Source organism: Canis lupus, chromosome 20, assembly GCF_003254725.2.
Source record: "Canis lupus dingo isolate Sandy chromosome 20, ASM325472v2, whole genome shotgun sequence".
In the NCBI taxonomy this organism is placed as follows: Eukaryota; Metazoa; Chordata; class Mammalia; order Carnivora; family Canidae; genus Canis; species Canis lupus.
This window is the reverse complement of record NC_064262.1, coordinates 39952228-39971208: the sequence shown is the minus strand read 5'-3', so window position 1 is coordinate 39971208 and position 18981 is coordinate 39952228. Positions and strand designations below refer to the sequence as shown.

The 18981-nt window shown below is 49.7% G+C and overlaps 1 protein-coding gene across 3 annotated transcripts in view; it reads left to right on the top strand.

The window, feature by feature from the left end:
* Positions 1 to 8605: 8605 nt before the first annotated feature.
* BSN (bassoon presynaptic cytomatrix protein) overlaps positions 8606 to 18981 on the top strand; it is a 96782-nt gene continuing 86406 nt past the window's right edge. For all 3 annotated transcript variants that reach the window (XR_003140556.2, XR_007404282.1, XM_025455868.2), the window contains exon 1: positions 8606 to 8829. Coding sequence is in view for 1 of the 3 variants with exons in the window: in XM_025455868.2 (XP_025311653.1) it covers positions 8606 to 8829 (224 nt within the window). In the remaining 2 variants the exon portion in view is untranslated. The remainder of the gene's footprint in view (positions 8830 to 18981) is intronic.

The following is an 18981-nucleotide window of genomic DNA, read 5'->3' as shown; positions in this document are numbered from 1 at the left end:
ACCTCTACTGACTCCAGTTCTTTTTTTTTTTTTTAACTTTTATTTATTTATGATAGTCATACAGAGAGAGAGAGAGGCAGAGACAGAGGCAGAGGGAGAAGCAGGCTCCATGCACTGGGAGCCCGACGTGGGATTCGATTTCGGGTCTCCAGGATCGCGCCCTGGGCCAAAGGCAGGCGCTAAACCGCTGCGCCACCCAGGGATCCCCCGCTGCGCCACCCAGGGATCCCTACTGCCTCCAGTTCTGGTGAAGGTGACCCTGAAGTCTCAGCTGGGATGTAGCGAAGCTGATCTGATTGTGTTTCTGTAGAAAGTTCTGTGTGGCCAGGATGGTGCCCCTAGGTGGATTCAGGGCGGTGATGGGGGTAGCTCTCAATCTTAGTTGTGGCTTCCAGGTGTCCCCCAGGTGAGCCTGGAGAGTCGCTTGGCCGCCGCTCTGGATCCAAGGGGCGGACAGTGCCCGCAGGCTCCCACGAGGTGGCGCCAGAGGCCGGGGTGAGCCTGGCAGCGGTGGGCGGGCCGAGGAGGGCGTGGGGAGAGCGGGAGCCGGGCGAGGCCGGCTGTGGGCGGGACTCAGGCCTCCGGGGAGCACCCGGCGGAACCCCGCCTAGAGCCGAGCGGAGGCGGCCCGGGAGGGGACTGAGGCCCACGGGGCGGCGGGGCCGAGTGGAGCTGTGGGCAGGACCGAGGCCGAAGGGGAAGCAGCTGGACTGGGAGGGTGCCACCGGGCCCGTCTTTTTCGTCCCGCCACCGCTGGACAGCCCCGGAAGGCCCCGGGACGGGTGTAGCTGGGGTTCGGAGGCTGGCCTTCGCTGGGACCGTTCTCCTTCGGAAAGGGAAGTGGCAGAGAACAGGAGGGACAGATCTGGGGCCCGGGCTCCTGCGGCCCTGTGGGCAAACCTCGAATTCCAAAGTAGGCAGGCGGGAACCAAAAAGGATGCTTCCTTTGCGCACTCGCCTGCCTTCGTTTGTGAGCGGCGCCTGCACACAGGTGGGCTCAGCGCTCGCAGGATGCTCCCCCAGGCCCCCTTTCCTCCAGCCTCAGAGCGCTTGGCCTAAAGAACTGTGCGGTCTGAGAGGCTTCTGAATGCAAGTAGGGCCCTTCAGTCGCATGGTTGAGGGTCCCCCTAGTCTGTGCCGCTTCTGTACACTTGGCATTAGAAGCAGACAGGGATGGAGCTGGAGATGATTGATTTTCTCTGAGTTGACCCTGGAGTAGAGGCATGCTGAAGCCCCAGGGAACACCTTGCCCAAAGCTGCCTCCCCAGCCCTGGGCACACTCTAGGGCAACTGGCCAAGGCTCCTAGGGCCAGAGCTGCCCTTTCATGGTGTCACAGCCTCAGGCTGTAAGAGGGCAGAGCCCAAGTTTGGGACTTGTGGAAGTAGCTGGGAGCCAGGTCAGGGGAGCTCCTTTTCCAGGGATCACTCCTCCCTTCACTGCCTACTTCCCTCAGCACCTCTGTTGCAAAAGGTCTTGGGAGAGAAAGGTGAAGAAAGATGCTGGCTAGTGATGGCAGGGGTGAGGAGGTCCTGTGGTGGCAGCAGCTTGGCTCTGGGTGTGCCTCTATGAGGACCAGCTTTGTCCTGGATGAACCCACCCTCAGGGAACAACAGACCTGGTTGGGTGGGCAAGGAGCTGGGCTTGGGGGATGCTGAGGGGGATGGGTCCTGCTCTTGTTTGAGAGCATGCAGTGTATCCTTGTGGTGGGGGTAAGAGTTGGGCAGCTCTGCTTTCCTGTGTCCCATACAGTGTTTAGAATGCAAATGAGATGTGGAAGAGGCATCCACTGTGACCCCAATGGCTCTGACTCAGCAACTACTGTGCCCCTCAAGCCCTGCTCTGGTTTCCAGGCAGCACATCAGCTTATTCCTAGACCTCCAGCCTCCTCAGAGAAGCCCTGGACCAGGAATGTGTAGGAGAGGGCAAGAGTCACCCTGTGAGCCCTGAGAAGATCCCTGGGGCAGATCAGGGGATTGGTGGGGGGTGGGGTGGGATGGTGAGCATTTGGTTGGAGTAAGCCAAGATAGGGGGTAGGGGAGGCCCAGCTGAATACATGGTCTTTCTGCTCTTCTGGTGGCAAATGGCGAAATGTTCTTTGTCTAGGCAAACTAGGAATTTCTCAACCTGCACTGTCAGCTGTCAGAAAGACCATGCCCATGCTAGGCCTCCCAGATGAAGGAGTTATTTTTTTTAAAGATTATTTATTTATTTATTCATGAAAGACACACACACAGAGAGGCAGAGACATAGGCAGAGGGAGAAGCAGGCTCCATGCAGGAAGCCCGATGTGGGACTCAATTCTGGGACTCCGGGATCATGCCCTGAGCCAAAGGCAGACGCTCAACCACTGAGCCACCCAGGCATCCCTGAAGGAGTTATTAATACATAACTAGATGTTGCTGCCCACCTGATACCTGCTGCTACCAAGGCCAGAAACTGGGGGGGTCAGGGAGGGCTCTTCTCAGATGACCATGATGCCCAAGTCTGACTCCAGTCCTTACTGTTCTCTGGCTATGTCCACTGCTATAGGGCAGGACAGTAGTCCTACACTGAAGGCCATCAGTCACATCCTTCAGATCAGGGCCTGGTTTGAGGAGCAACCAGACAAAGATCAGACTTGGAGATTGCAATCCCAGGGAGGGTAGAGGAGACTCCACAGTCTTGGTTTCTGCTGTATCCTTGAAGCCTGGCCTGATGCTATCCTTGTCCTAGGGCTCAAAAGTACCAAATTAAATCAAAATTTAAATTTAACTGAATTGAAATCACCCAACCTAGCAGAGGCCTAAGGGACTATGGACCTACTTGCCACAAGGCTTTTGCTTTACCAGACATCCTGCTCCATTCTGTCCTTTCTTGGAAGGCAGGAACTCTTCCAGTGGTTCTTGGAGGCTTCCTGGGCACTCGGTAAAGATGACAGGGGAAACAGGCCCTATCACAATCCACTCTGATTAGGACAAAGATGAAGCTCAGTGGAGAGAGTGGCTATGTCCCACAGGCTGAAGTCCCTGGTGGTAAAGAGTGATTCTCAGTAATGTGCTAGGGTTTGCAATAGTAGAGCCACAGAGGGGTTAGGAGGTAGGCTGTCATCTAAGAGACTTCTCCAGAGAAAAGTGGAACTGAGTCTCCTGGAGGGGATGAGCAAACTCTGCATTCTCCCATACTGCCTGAGTCATGTCTGAACCTCTGTTGCCTGTGGTAGGACATGTGGGCTGGTTAGGAGAGGACATACAGACATAATTTTCCACCTGGGCCTGTTCCCCAACTCGGCAGCCACCTCACCATTCATGGAACAGAGGTAGGTAGAGGGAACTCCATGGGAACTGAGATCATGGTGGGAAGGATTGCAATAAGGATCAAGGCAGCATTTTGTATAGTTTCTGGGAAATTATTTGTGTGCCTGTCCTTCTCCTACTAGCTGAGTTCCTTGAGACCAGGTCCCACAGTCTTCTCTGGCCTTGGCACTGAGGAGGAGCTAGGTATGCCCTGGCTGAGGGATGGGTATATGCATGTCTCAGTGAGACAGGCAAAGCCAACCAAGAGGCTTGGGAGTGCAGAGGGGCAAGCAAAGCAGCATGTTTTGACTTAGAGCTTACAACTTGGAGACACTGTGTCTTCTTTATTTTTTCTTGTCATAACAAGCCTCTGGAAGCACCTAACTCTAATAGCAGTGGGGCCTAATTAGCTTTTTTAGGAGTAATGCATTGGCAGTGGGGTTAGACTGGTGGTAAACATTTCTTTTACTTTTTTTTTCCTTTAAAGATTTATTTATTTTTTCATGAGAGACACAGACTGAGAGAGAGAGAGAGAGGCAGAGACATAGGTAGAGGGAGAAGTAGGCTCCTTACAGGGAGCCCGATGAGGCACTCAATCCTGGATTCTGGGATCACAACCTGAGTGGAAGGCAGGCGCCCAACTGCTGAGCCCCGGCGTCCCTGGTGGTAAACATTTCTGTTGATTTCTATGGGCTCTTTCCCCATAAGGCAAATAAAGATTTGCACATTACAACAGGAAACGAATTATGTAGACAATGCATCTAGCAAATTCTATACCTTCCAGCTTCATTCCCTTTTCCTACTCTACCAAGAACCATGGGTCAGCTGGAGGCCTTAGTAGACAAACAAGGTTGTCCAGGCCAGCCCAGGTAGGCTGCTGAGCAAGAGCAGATCTCTTGTTTGTAGCTTTTTAAAAAAATTTATTTTATTTATTTATTTTTAAGATTTTATTTATTTATTCATGAGAGACACACAGAGAGAGGCACAGACACAGGCAGAGGGAGAAGCAGGTTCCCTGCAGAGATCCTGATGTGGGACTCGATCCCGGAACTCTGGGATCATACCCCGAGCCAAAGGCAGACCCCCAACCCCTGAGCCACCGAGCTGTCCCTTGTTTGTAGCTTTATACCAGCCTGAGGCTTGCTTGGCAAGCTGCCTTATTCCTCATATAGTGAGTGGTGCTGATAAATCTCAGCTGGTGGGGAGACCCTCTATTCTTTGGGCTTCCTTCCTTTCTCTTCAGTTCTGTTTCTCCATCCCAGAGGAGGAATGGGAGCAGGGAGTCACTTTCCTGAGTTGCATCTTATTGGCAGGTGAGAGAGGCTTCAGCAGCAGCACAACAAAGAGAAGAGCACAGAGCCCAGGGGCCTCAAGATAGAGCTGGCTCTCCCAGCCTCTCTGGAACAGTACAAAGTCCATGGCATCAAATAGTCTAGAACTGTCCCCAGTCATCCTTCCTCATTCTTTTCCACCTCCATATTCTCTACCTCTTCTTCTTGCCTCCAAAGCTTGCTGTTCTTCTCCCTGTTGGCATCTTCATCTTTGAATCCTGAGCCTCCCTGTGGAGCTTTCAACTGAAAGTAGCAGCCCCGGGTGAACTGGACTGTGTGGGGAAGCAGGAAATCTCAAGAGCCTGCACTCTGCTTTTTCTCACCTTCCTGGGGCTCATCTGCATGGTGCCTTGCCCGTGGCCCCACTGGCATCCAGGTGCAGCTGCGTGGGCCTGGCATCTTTCATTCTCCCAAGATTTGACTTCCAATGACTAAGTGTTTCTACAAATCCCAGTAGTGAGCTGGCTCTGACTGGGCCTTTTCCTACCTGGATGGATTTTTTTCTTTTCTTTTTTTAAAGATTTTATTTATTTATTCATGAAAGACCCCCCCCACACACACACAGAGAGAGAGAGAGAGAGAGAGAGAGAGAGAGAGAGAGAGAGAGAGAGAGAGAGAAACATAGGCAGAGGGAGAAGCAGACTCCATGCAGGAAGCCCGATGTGGGACTCGATCCCGGGACTCACACCTGGAGGCAAAGGCAGACGCTCAACTGCTGAGCCACCCAGGCATCCCTGGATGAATTTTTTTCTGATTCCATTTTCCCTCTAAGCTTTTATAAGAGTTTGAGAGCACAGTCTCGAGAAGAAAGTTGACATGTGTTCATCCGTCAGTTCTGTTTTGGCATGTGGACTAATTGTCTTCCCATCTGGCCTTTCTCCAAAATGACTGCCATGTGTCATTTCTTTTTGTGTGCCATGTCACACTGAAGTGGGAAGGAGATACTTTCAGTGAGTGAGGCTTAGGGGGCTGGGAAATTCCTGCAGGGTCGCCAGGTTCATCCCCTGGCTGGATAGCAGCTGGATCCAGGGAGGAATGGTACCAGACACACCACATAGCTTTTCTGCACAGAGATTTGTTTGTTAACTTGTCATAAAGTTAAGCCTAGTGAAGTCTTCTAGGTGAATGTAGACAGATTGGTGACAATTCTTCCACCAGGAGAAAGTCTGGACCCAATCTTAGCACTCTCTTGGTCACTTATTAAGTCAACAGCCTGAATGCAGTGATGCAATTGCTACAGCCAAAGATCCCTTTGGGGTGCTTTGAGCCTGGTGATTGGTGAATCCCTTAGAAGTGCTGGTGAGGGAAATGCTCAGAGTTATGTGGAGAACCCAGCCCAACCATTAGTCCCTGTGGCCCCACTGAAGACCAGCCCAGAAGATAGGACAAGTCAGACAAAGTCCTGTTGTTGAGGATCCCCTCCTCTAGGTCAAGGGAAAGGAAACAACCCCAGAATCATGAATAAACATGGGGGACCGATCAGAGGTCCAGACAGTTAGAGGCCAGCTTCATCTCACAGCTAGCAGGAGTCTCTGGGCTGAATGCCAGCCATGGATGTGGACAGAACAAGCATGCTTCTAGGTATGCTTTTCAGAGAAGTGGAACTGAGAGTTTGAAAGGAAGGTAGGGGCACCACCAGCCTGCTCTTCCAGGTCCTCCTGGGTCCACTGTACTGTGTCACTTGTCACTAAGGTAGCAGAGACCCTGGAGGTCTGCTAGTAGCCAGGAATCCACTCTGAGGAGGGCAAGTCCCCAGGCCCGCTGGCTGGGTACGGCTAATTACCCCCATTGGAACCAGGGGCATGTTGACTTAAATCTGTGGAAAGCCCTAGCTCCTTTGGCTTCTACAAGAATAGAAAACAAACATCCTTCTCTTCCCTGCTTCCAAGTAGCCCAAACCACACTGACTGGTGTCTGTGAAGCCAGGAGAACCTGGGTTGAGCCCAGGTCAGGTCATTGGCCTGCCCCCAGTGCTTGTGTTCATAGTCTTACCCCAGAGAAAGGATGTGACACAAAATCCCCAAATCCCAGACCACCCACCAGCGAGACAAGTAATAATATGTGTGCCAGCTACTTGAGTTTTGGCTTTAACATCAGTCACTCCACTCTCACAACGCCTGTTAGAGATGCTAGTGTTATCATAACTCTGCAGGCTAGGAAATGGACTCTTAGCAAGCCTCACTTAGTTGCCAAAGTCCCACCTGGGAAGAGGCAGAGCTGAGATGTGGGTTCTTGCAGAATCCTAGATGTGTACACACAGTCATCAGGCACTCACAGAGATGAACCAAACTAGGAAGAAACACAGTGAAGGCCATGATAACACAGGCAGAGAGGTTCTCACCAGACAGTCAGAGTAAGGCAGTCAGGGAGTCCAGGCTTTTTCTCTTTTTCTTTCTCTCTCTCTCTTTTTTTTAAAGATTTTATTTACTCATCACACACACACACACACACACACACACACACACACACACAGAGGCAGAGACATAGGCAGAGGGAGAAGCAGGCTCCACGCAGGAAGCCTGATGTGGGACTTGATCCTGGGACTCCAGGATCATGCCCTGGGCAGAAGGCACGTGCTAAACTGAAGAGCCACCCAGGCGTCCTCAGGGAGTCCATGCTTTATGGAAGCTCCATCCCAAGAGCTTGGGAAGAGCAGAGCTTGCTGGGAAGAGTAGCTCAGAGTACATGGGGAAGCTCCAGCCAAGGTCTGTCCATCTGCCTGGCTATTGGTGTTCATTGGGATCCTCAGGTTATTCCAGGTGAGGTTAGAACTGCTGACATCCCATGTGATATATTCCTCACCATTAGGATAATTAAATGAGTTTGTAAAATGGGTCCAAGTTTACTCAAGTTCTTCTACACAGCCGTGATTTATGAAACCAGGATTAGTTTGAAATATAGTCTGTTATCTTCAGGATATATTTATTTCAGGAAAGCACAGGTTTGTATGAGAAGCCATGAGGCAAAGACTCATGGTAAGGTTAGGATTAGTAGTGTGCAAACACTGAAGTCTGTAAAGTGAGGTAATATAAAAGTAATTTGGTGAGCTCTTAGGTTAATGCAGAGGCAGCCTGCAGACTTATCTAGACAGTCTCTGGGAGTCTCAGCTCTAGGCTCTGAGAAATATCAACTCCTCTCTCCCATCCTCAAGGTCACTGTCCCAGAGCCTACTGAGGCTGCCTTCCATTTGGCTTTAGGCCAGCCCTGACACATCCTCCACCTTTCCCAGATGGTGCGACACTTCCTGAGACTCCTGTCCCGTGGGACCAGACCCTCAGCTTGAATCCCAGATGGTTCTCATGGCCATCTAGATAAAGTCTCTACTTCCCAGCTGTCCTTTGAGACACTCACAATCTGGCTCCATTGCCAAGCATCCTGTTTCTGTCCCTCCACGATCTTGCGCCTCTGAACATCCTCGTTCACTTGCCTTTCCAAGTTCTAAACATTCTTGGAGGCCACACTCGGTGGCCCCTCTCTGAGGCCTGTCCCCATGAAGCCTGCTGGCTGGCACCGAGGTTTCCCAAAGGACAGCCCCTGCTCGCAAGTTTCCCGAGGCAGGAAACGTCACTGATACCAGGGCGGGGCCCGGCGCGACGCCCCCAGGGCCCCTTCTTGTGGCCGGTGCCCTTCCATCCTGGTCCCGTGGGACGCCACCGCCAACCCTCGCCAGTTTCCCGGTAGCACACTCTAGCAGCGTCGGCTTCGAAGGGCGCATGCGCTAACGTCGGCGGCTGTTTCCCGGCGACCCCGCCGCTGGCTTGTGGACAAGCATTTTCACTGCCTGGCGGAATCGCGCGCGCGCGCGCTGGGGGCGGGGGAGGGGGGGCGTGTGCAAGAAAGGGGCGCGCGGGCCGCGCGTGCGCATGCGCAGCGGCAAGCGGCGGCGCGAGCCGAGCTGGGAGATGGCGGCGGCGGCGGCGGCGGCGCGGAGTGTGTGAGCAGCCGCCCGGGAGCCGCCGGCCCGGGCCCAGCACGACCCCAACCCCGCCCGCCCGCCGGCCATGGGCAACGAGGCCAGCCTAGAGGGCGGCGCTGGCGACGGGCCACTGCCGCCCGGAGGCACAGGCCCTGGCCCGGGCCCCGGCGCGGGGAAGCCGCCTTCAGCACCTGCCGGCGGCGGACAGCTCCCCGCTGTTGGCGCCGCGAGGGCGACCGCGGGACCACCCGGCCCAGGTCCCGGCCCAGGCCCCAGCCCGGGCCCTGGGCCTGGCCCGGGTCCTGGCAGGTAAGCGCGCGTCGCGGCGTCCGGGGGTGTTGAGGGGGGCGGGGAGCTGCAGCCTGAGGCCGGAGCTGGGGCCCGCGACCCCGCGACATAGTCTGGACAGCGAGGTCAGACGTCCGGCCACACTTCGTCCCCAGCCCGATTGACGATTGACGAGAGCCCGGTGGTGTCAGGAAGCAGCGCTCCCTTTCAAGCTACCTTGCCTTGGTAAGGCAGGATGGTGAGTGAGCGCAGGGTCAGTCAGGGCCTGCAGACCGTGACTCCGTCACGAACCCCAAATTTGTTTCCCCCCAACGCTGGGCTCAGGAGGGGCTTATGTAACCTCAACCTAGTCCCTCCGCACTGGGGAGCAGTGGGATGGAAAACATCCTCTCGGTCTGCTGGTATCTGCATATGTCCATTGTGTTGGGCCAAGGAAAGAGCACAATGGGAGTGGCTGTCAGGGAAGATAAGTGTCACTGCGAGGATCGAGGATCGGAGAGATCTGGAAATAGTTGAACCATGAACTTGGTCATGCGCTTTCCTCAGGCATTTAGTGACTATAATCATCTTTGGAGGAAGGGAAATGCCACTGAACACCAAAAAGTATTTATTTAGGCTCAAAAAAATGAACAGGGTCATGTGCTTTCACCAAGGTTTAGTGAAACACCCTGGGGTGAGGCAAAAATGCTACTGAATCATCTATCACCAGATATGTTCCTGTTGCCTTAAGATTTAAATTACCACCTCAAGCCAGGGAAAAACTGAAACCCATATAGAATGCTTTTAACAGAACACATCTGATCAAATACCGTGAAATTAGTTTGTTTAAAATGTATGCCAGCTGAGGTCCTACAAAAACACTCAAGTGGTAGTGAATGCAGTGCAGGGAATGCCAATATATGATAGATTAGTAGACTGAAAACTTAGGAAAGCTACCAAGAGACGACAGGATAAAATGGAAGGCATTATCTTTACATCAAACGGGTCCAGGGAGTAGCAAAACCCCAGGGCGGGAGGGGGCAAAGGCGAGGAGGGTTCCATGTGAGTCTGCTGATCATGCTGCCTTGGCTTTTCTGTGTGGGAACACATAACCTGTGAAGGAGCATGATTTTTGATTCTTCAGCTGTCCAACTGTGACTCTCATGTGTTTATTTCCTCAGAAGTCATTTCTTAGACAACTAACAGTAATGAAAGGCTCTTAATAGCCTGAAACCTGACACTGACAGGCCAGCCTGTGAGCATCCCCTTTAAAGGGGGAATTTGCCTATTTTACATTAGCTATTACAGTAATGCAATTGGTTAGCATATGGTTCTTAGCACTGCAAATACTGTCCATTTTGCTGCATGTTGAGCTGCTATTTGAGTTTTAGATTGAGGGAGCCTCACCCAGGCTTTAAAGCATCTACAGCTGAATGGAAAAACACCTTGTTGTTGGTAGTTATATATATGGGGAGCTTGACATTTCTCTTCTGGTAAACAAACAGGGTGCTCTGTTTTTAGTTTATCTAATGTTGCAGAAAGAGCCAAACGTATGGAATTTTGGAAAGATTGGGCAGCTTAGAGGGATAAGAGGAGACTGGTGTCTACTACTCATATTCCTTTTCAGGGTTTCATTTCTACCCCATCTGTGCATTCTGCTACAGGACAGACTCATGAATTCCTGTGGGTCAGGGAACCATGGGGCTCCTGCTGGAATTAATAGTCACATAATATTGCTCCTGGCTGTGGACAAGGCTCACCCATGGGCCTATGGTGCTATGGTCCTATGGCTCTCAAACTTAGGGTGAGCTGGGGCTGCTTGTCACCAAAGCTCAGGACTAGGGGCCCTTAGGAGATGGGATTTACTGCTCCAGCTGATATGCAGCTTATCACAGTACCTCAGATGAGCAGTGCCTCCATATGTCTCTCCTTCAGCATTAGAATGGCTTTTGCTTCTCACCAAAGCATCTCAGGTACCTGATGCCAAATTTAGCATGTTCTATTCAGAGAGGCTACTGAACAGATTGGCCCATTGATTGAAGAAAAGCCCCATGGCATGTGCTTCTGGGCATTCAGGAAAGAGCAGCAGCACAGTTTCAAACAAGTTTGTGAATTTGGGAGCAGTTAGGCCTCATAGAGGTAGGTGGAGGGTCAGGTAAGGGCAAGATCATTTTACTAACCTCAGACAGGTGTGGAACTGAGGTTCTGGGGGAGTCAATTCCTGGCTCTTTCCTGTTGCCATATTACCACATGGTACCCCAGAATTAGTCTTTTCATCCTCATACTGAGCTCAGTTGGGTTCTGTGAGGGGGTGGCTCCGCTATTTATGACTGAAGAGCCTGACTTGAATCCCATAAGTAGCAGCACCACCACACCCATAGTGCTGCCTCTTAGCTCATTTGGATGATATGGCACTTTGGGCATTGGAGAGTCCCTCAAGGCAGGGCTGTCTGCTTCTGGTTTCAGGGTTGCCTATACAGTTATATAGCTTATACCTTTCTAAAGAAGTGCCAGATCAGAGAAACCTCTACTGTTTGAGCTATATGCCCTGGCGTGGGCTGCATCCTCCTAGAGGAAGGGGCATCTTTCATTCATTCACTTCTTTTTATGCCTGATGTACAGTGAAGTGCTCAAGTTGATGGGATTTAACCTATGTACATACCCACGACACACCATCAGTTCAAGATGAAACTTTATTAGTTTCCCAGAAAGCACCTTTTAAAAAAATTTCACAGAAGAGCCACAGAAACCAGTGACAACCTGTCTAATCTTTATTTTTAAATTTTTTCTTTGAAATTTTATTTATTTATTCATGAGAGACACAGAGAGAGACACAGAGACACAGGCAGAGGGAGAAGCAGGCTCCCTGCAGGGAGCCGGATACAGGACTTGATCCCTGGATCCTGGGATTACACCCTGAACCGAAGATAGATGCTCAATGGCTGAGCCACCCAGGCGTCCCCAACCTGTCTAATCTATACCACCTGTGGGCTTTGCATGTTCTGAAATTTGCAAATTGATCTTCAGTCAATTAGCTGAGGTGTATTTACCAGTATCAAGAGCCAGCACTGTGTTGGGCTTTGTGGATGATCTGGAAGGGTATACAATGCTCCCCTGTCCTCTAGCATCTCATAGTCTGGGTAGTAAGACAGCTCTCGAAGTGCCAAATTATGAAATTTGGCTGGGTAGCTCAGTGTCTGAGCAGCTCAGACCGAGAAGTCTCGGGGTCTGAGCAAGTCAGTGTCTGAGAAGTGCTAAATAGACAGTGCTTATAGAACAATTGTCAAGTGAGAAGAGTGGAGAGGCAGAGCCAGGCTTCAAAAGAGGGAGAAACTGGGATCCCTGGGTGGCGCAGTGGTTTAGCGCTTGCCTTTGGCCCAGGGCGTGATCCTGGAGACCCGGGATCGAATCCCACGTCGGGCTCCCGGTGCATGGAGCCTGCTTCTCCCTCTGCCTGTGTCTCTGCCTCTCTCTCTCTCTCTCACTGTGTGCCTATCATAAATAAATAAAATAAAAAAAAAAGAGGGAGAAGCCCAAGGCATGCTGGAAAAATGGTTGTGTTATGAGAGGTGGAGAGGGAGAAATAGCATGGGGAACATGGTCTACATAGGCAGGGACAGTGGGCAGAGAATGGGGCCAAGTGCAGAGGTATGGAAGAGAGCTGGGGCAAACCAAGTGAGGTGGCTTTCCCTTAATACCCATCAAAATCTATGATCAGCTCAAAGTTACCTCTCACTCACTTCTAGCTCATAAGCTTTGGAGACATCTTTAAGGCATCTGGCACACAGAGTCTGGTCATGTGCTGGAAGGTGAGTGAGGCTGCTCTGTTAACTACAGTCTGAGCTCCTTTCTCTCTCTCTCTTTTTTTTTTTTTTTACATATTTTATTTATTTATTTATTTATTCATTCATGAGCGATACACAGAGAGAGGCAGAGACACAGGCAGAGGGAGAATCAGGCTCCATGCAGGGAGCCCAATGTGGGACTCGATCCTGGAACTCCAGGATCATGCCCTGAGCTGAAGGCAGACGCTCAACCGCTGAGCCACCCAGGCGTCCCTGAGCTCCTTTCTCAAATGGATTCATCATAATTCTATGCCAATAAGAAAATGAAAATAAAAATAATTGGGTTTGTCAGATATAGTATATCTGGTCTGGGATTAGCCAGACTTGTTATACTGTATCAGCTAACAGGCTCTAGAAAAATCTGGGACTAATTTGTAAGGATGAAATGAAAGTATATAATTGCCAGGTTTAGAAATAAGGGCCCTTTATCATTCAGAGATCCAGTTTGGCCCGAGGATCTGGATTCTCATGGAGGGCATGACACAAGAATTATGCTAAAGTGACCTAACATCTAAATGGTAATGATGTCAAAATTTCACCCAAAGGGGCAACCATTTCTCATCTTCCTTGCCAGGGAGAAAGGGGCAGCTTTGAATATGTAGCTTTTCCTAGCATTGGTAAGACTGATAAATTGCTGCTAAAAACAAACAAACAAACAAACAAAACAAAACAAGACAAAAAAAAAGGTATGGTGATGTTGGGGAAGAAAGGCTTTCTTCTAATTATTTTTTTAACTTTTTATTATAGAAAATTTCAAATTTCCAGTAGAGGTTGAGAGAATAAGCTAATGAACTCCCATGTTTCCATTGCCCAGCCACAGTTATCACCAACTCATGGTTGGTCAAGTTTATCTGTCTTCCTCACCTGCCATCCCCATGAAGGCAACTTCCAGATATCCCTACATTTCATCATCCATATTTCAGTGTGTATTTCTAAGAAATAAGGGCTTTGTATCACAGCACCACAGCACCACAATCACCCCCAAACAGGATAACAATTCCTTCCTTCTTTTCTTTATTTTTTTTTAAATTTATTTATTTATTCATGAGAGGTACAGAGAGAGAGAGGCAGAGACATAGGCAGTGGGAGAAGCAGGCTCCATGCAGGGAGCACAATGTGGGACTTGAATCTGGGACTCCAGGATCATACCGCGAGTCGAAGGCAGACGCTCAACTGCTGAACCAGCCAGGCATCCCATAATTTTACTTTTTTTTTTTAAAGTAATCTCTACGCCCGACATGGGGCTTGAATTCATGATCCTGAAATCAAGAGTCACATGTTCTATTGACTCTACCAACTAGGCAGGGAGCCAGTTAGGTGCCCTGATAACAATCTCTTCTTAATTTTAGCAAATACCAGTCAGGGTTCAGGTTTTCTGATTATCTTGTGAATTTATTTTTATGGTTGGTTTGTTTGAGTTGTGATCTAAACAGGGTCTACACATTGGATTTGTTTGATATATTTCTTGAGTTTCTTTAAATCTGTAGATTCCATCTCCTTTTTTTCTGCCTTGCATTGGAGAACTGTGTCATTTGTCTTGTTTCTCACATTCTGCAGTATGCGGATTGTGTCTCTATGGTGTCATTTAAGATGTTTCTCTGTCCCATATTTTTCCTTTAAGCTGGAAATTGTATCTAGAGGCCATTCAGATACATTTCATTCTTTTGGCCAAGAAATTCTAGCTTTAAAAAAAAGTTTGTCAAGGGCTTCAGACATGAAAAGACTGTGAGTTCCCGGAAAGTAGATCCAGACTTTGGACTAATTTGGGAGCCAAAGAAGATACAGTGGGTCATTTTTCTGTTCTTTTTTCTAAAGTTCTTCTTCTGAGTAGGTTTGATTCTGGATTTGAGAGGGCAAAGCTTTCAAAGCCCTTAGGTCATGCCCTTTCACCCAGCTTTGGGGAATCCTCCCTGTCTATATAAGTCGTCGGTTGCAAGGAGATAGGGTTCGGGGCTTCAATAAATCCTCTCTATTTTCAGAGGTCCTGCATGTCTCAGTAGTGCCCTTTCTTCCTGTTAGTGATAGAAGTGGGAGAGACAGACCCTGCTGTGTGGGGGCTATTTGAGGAGAAATCTATTCCTAGAGCCTGTGGCTCATGGGCAATAAGTAGGGGCTGACTGTGGAGGTAGGTTGGCAAAACTGTCACAATAATTATAACTACTCGTACTGGATGTCTGCTTCACCATGGACATTCTGCTAGGTGTTTTACACATACTCACTCCAACTACCTGGCCATGTAGCCTAAAGGCCCCATCCATCTGCATCTTACTCATTTTTCCTACCTGGGGACTCACTTTTTACAATGGTAAAATGGTGGTGGCCAAGACTGGCATGCCTACAATAAGGTCCAAGTGTCACGTTAGGGCTTGAGGCCCTCCTGGTGAGCTGGGGCTTGGTGGACAATGTAGCCACATGGGGACTCTTGCCTGGGCTTCTCCAGGGGTATGTCATGCTGGCAGTGGTACTGCATTAGTAAGACTTGCTCACGCTCCTTTCCTGCCTCAAAGGCCCTTTCCTTCTCCATTTACCAGTATAGTGGCAGAAGCTAGTCATAGCTGGGGAATGAGTTTGGGACCATGGCCTCTGGGACCTGTGGTAGAGGAGATGGAATTCTAGTGTCTCTTCCTGCAGATAGGGCCTCTGGTGGCTGTCTCTTGCCCCCTTGCATTCCTGCAGCCCATGTGTCTTATACATTAGGTTCTGGTCAGCTGTGCCTGTGGAATGGAGCCAGTAAATATGCTCTCTGATTCATCTGTGCTATACCTTGAGCCCTAGGGTGGTCACAGTGCTGCTCTGATCTCTCTATCTGTTCTTTGCTCATATGGGTATCTAGGATTCTTAAGAGAGCCTTGCTCTAGAAGAGCCCCCTTACCTGGTACCCCCACTTCTTTTTTTTTTTAGATTTTAAAAAAAAATTATCTATTCATGAGAGACACACACACACAGAGAGAGAGAGAGAGGCACAGACACAGGCAGAGGGAGAAGCAGGCTCCATGCAGGGAGCCTGACGTGGGACTCGATACCAGGTCTCCAAGATCACACCCTAGGCTGAAGGCAATGCTAAACTGCTGAGCCACCCGGGCTGCCCACCCCCACTTCTTCTTCTCCTTTTTTTAAATAATAAATTTATTTTTTATTGGTGTTCAATTTGCCAACATACAGAATAACACCCAGTGCCCACCCCCACTTCTTAACAAGAATGTCACATGGAGGTGTATTGGGAGCCTTTAGGGAACTCTAGCTCACCCTGGGATAAATCCAGAACTGTTTGGGTGGCCTGGCTGCCTCTGAAGTGGGTGGGGCTGCTATGAGGGCCTAAGGTAAAGAATTTTCCCTGAGCAGAAATAGAAGGGTTAGCTTCTGGGACTTGGCCCCAGCCACTGAAGAGATAAAAAAGCCTTAGCAGCAGCTCATGCAAGGATCAACCAATCTGGGACTGCCCCTGGGCCCAGAGTTGTTCTCCAGTGCCATTGGCTTGGGGAGGGGTTATCCCTTCCCAGGATGCTGGAAGAATCAATAAGGCATTTGGGTGCTTTGAAAGAAAAGAGGGTAAGGAGATTTCCTGAGAGTCACACCTTTACTTCCGATGTATTTGTGCATGCAGGTAGGTAATAAGGGTCACTTGCCGTTTTTGCATATGGGAGTGGTTGTGAGGGATTTCTACAATTAAGTTCTATGTACTAATAGGATTTATTTAATTTTATTTTTAAAATTTTTTTTAAAGATTTTATTTATTTATTCATGAGAAACACACAGAGAGAGGCAGAGACAGAAGCAGAGGGAGGAGCAGGCTCCATGCAGGGAGCCTGATGTGGGACTCGATCCCAGGAGCACTGGATCACACTCTGAGCTGAAGGCAAATGCTCAACCACTGAGCCATCCAGGTATCCCTACAGTAGGAGGATATTAAAACGAAATTTTATCTATATATTCAGGAAACCCTTCTCTGAACACTTAGATGCCTATCCCTGGGTGAGATATGAGGAGCAAAGGAAGGACCACAAAATGGGCTGTGCCTTCAAGGAGGTCCTAGTCTGGTAAGAAAGAAAGAGGGACTTGTTTAGATTTTTACCCTCAACTTCCTGAAATTAGAGTTTGCTCCTGCTTTTTCTTTGTTTCATAGAGTTAAGATAAATGAGAGCAAGGGCAGCCCGGGTGGCTCAGAGGTTTAGCGCCGCCTTTGGCCCGGGGTATGGTCCTGGAGACCCGGGATCGAGTCCCATGTCCGGCTCTCTGCATAGAGCCTGCTTCTCCCTCTGCCTGTGTCTCTGCCTCTCTCTCTCTCTCTCTCTCTCTCTGTGTGTGTGTGTGTGTCTCTGATGAATAAATAGATAAAATCTTAAAAAAAAAAGATGAGAGCATGATTAAAAGGGCTTGTATTATTTCATATTCTAAAATAGTAGAACAGGGCAGCCCGGGTCGCTCAGTGGTTTAAGCGCCGCCTTCGGCCCAGGGCCTGATCCTGGAGACCCAGGATCGAGTTTGAGTCCTACATCGGGCTTCCTGCATGGAGCCTGCTTCTCCCTCTGCCTGTGTCTCTGTCTCTCTCTCTGTGTCTCTCGTGAATAAATAAATAAAATCTTTAAAAAAATAAAATAGTAGAACATATATTTGTATGGTGTTTTGCAGCTTACAAAACACATTCACATAACATTAACTTATTCTGTTGGGAACTCCAAAGGCCTAATAGGAGAGATTTAGAGGAACAGCCAGCTAGCTGACTTTAGCAAACTGAAATGCCATACACTGAGCACAGCTGGAGAACCACGTCACTTCCTTGCCTCCTGCTCCGAGAAGATGGAAAATTTAGCAACAGGATGGGGAGGGCTTTGAGGACAAGAAAAGGATCAGGAAGTAGGACATTTGAGCAAAGGACAGCATAGGGGTGGGGGATGGGGAATACTGGGAGCCTCCTGGGTGGGGGTCAGAAACTCAGGCTTTAATCAACCCTGACATTACCCCAAACTGGCTGTACCTGGAGTAGGTCCTCACTATTTTCCATCTGTAAAAGGAGAGGTTTAACTAGGTGATCTCCAAGGTCTCCTCCATCTCTGACAGCTTATTTTTGTTAGATGAGTAAGAAGAAAGGGTGATGCTTCCTGCTATTCCTTAGCCCCGCTGAGGAGAGAAAATAGATATGTCGTGCAGACTTTGGGTTAATTAGAAGAGCTTTAAATGAAGAGGATTGCTCTTCTTCTGTGCTCTAGAGATCTTTCAGAGTGGACAAGATGACCTTGCAATCAAGCCTGGAGCCAGAAGAGGGACTGGCTGGCACCGTGCCTCTCAGTTGCTTCTGGCAGATGGGAGCTCTTGAAAAGCCGCTGGCCTCCTTCTATGGGGTTGGCTGGCCAGCCACCAAGGCTCCTACCTGGGTCTTGCAGCCTGCTGCAAGCTCCCTGTTTCCAGCCATGCATGGTCGCTTATCTCTTGTGTAGTATTCCACTCATATCCCACAGGTGCTCTGGCACCTGTGCTGCCTCCTCCAGGTGGGCAGTAGTGCAGATTCCTTCACTTATAGAGTGAGGAGATGGATTTGGTGCTCTCTGCAGTTTCTCCTGCAGCTCTGTGGGTTCTGTGGGCTCTGGCTAGGAGCTTCCTTCAGGAGCATGGTTTAGCTTCAGTGGGTGATATGTTTGCTCTGTCCTCCTTTTATTTTGAGCATCCAATCCAACTCCTAACAAATGTCAAAATGTCTGCTTCCATATTCTCTGAAGGAGGAGCTCTGCCTTGGTGTGAATACCCAGTGGTCAGTGGCCTTTGGTCCCTCCCAGGCGGATGACTCTACTGTTGGAAAGTTCTTTCTGTTTGTCTGAAATGGGCTTCCTTACATCTCCTGTCTCTTGGCCTAGCTCTGCCCTCTGGCATATCCTACTTATCTGCTCACAGGTTTACTCTTACCTCCTCAACTGCAGGGTTCTTCTCTAGACTTGACTCCTCCAGGTCCTCTGGCTGCGATGTAACTCTGGGACCCTCGCCAACCTGGGCCATTCTGCCCAAGGCTGTCAATATCCCAAGGACAGAAAGGTTCAGAGAACAGGACCTAGGACTCCGTATGTCATATTGACTAAGAGTGTCACAATCTGAAGGATAAGTGGCCTTCACTCATCAGCCCGAGAATACCATCCTACACCTCCCTGGGTGCCCTCTGGCCCTACACCCCACACTTGTCCGGCCTTATGCCGGGCATCTCCATCCTAGGCTTGTGCAACCTAAGTATGAATCCGTGGGGGCCTGGATGAGTCTCTGCCATGTCTTCTTTCATTGTCCTTGGAGATCTCTTCCAACCTAGTGAGACCCTAGTTAGTCTCCTGAAGTAGGGATAGTAACTAAGACAGTGTACTTGTTTTTG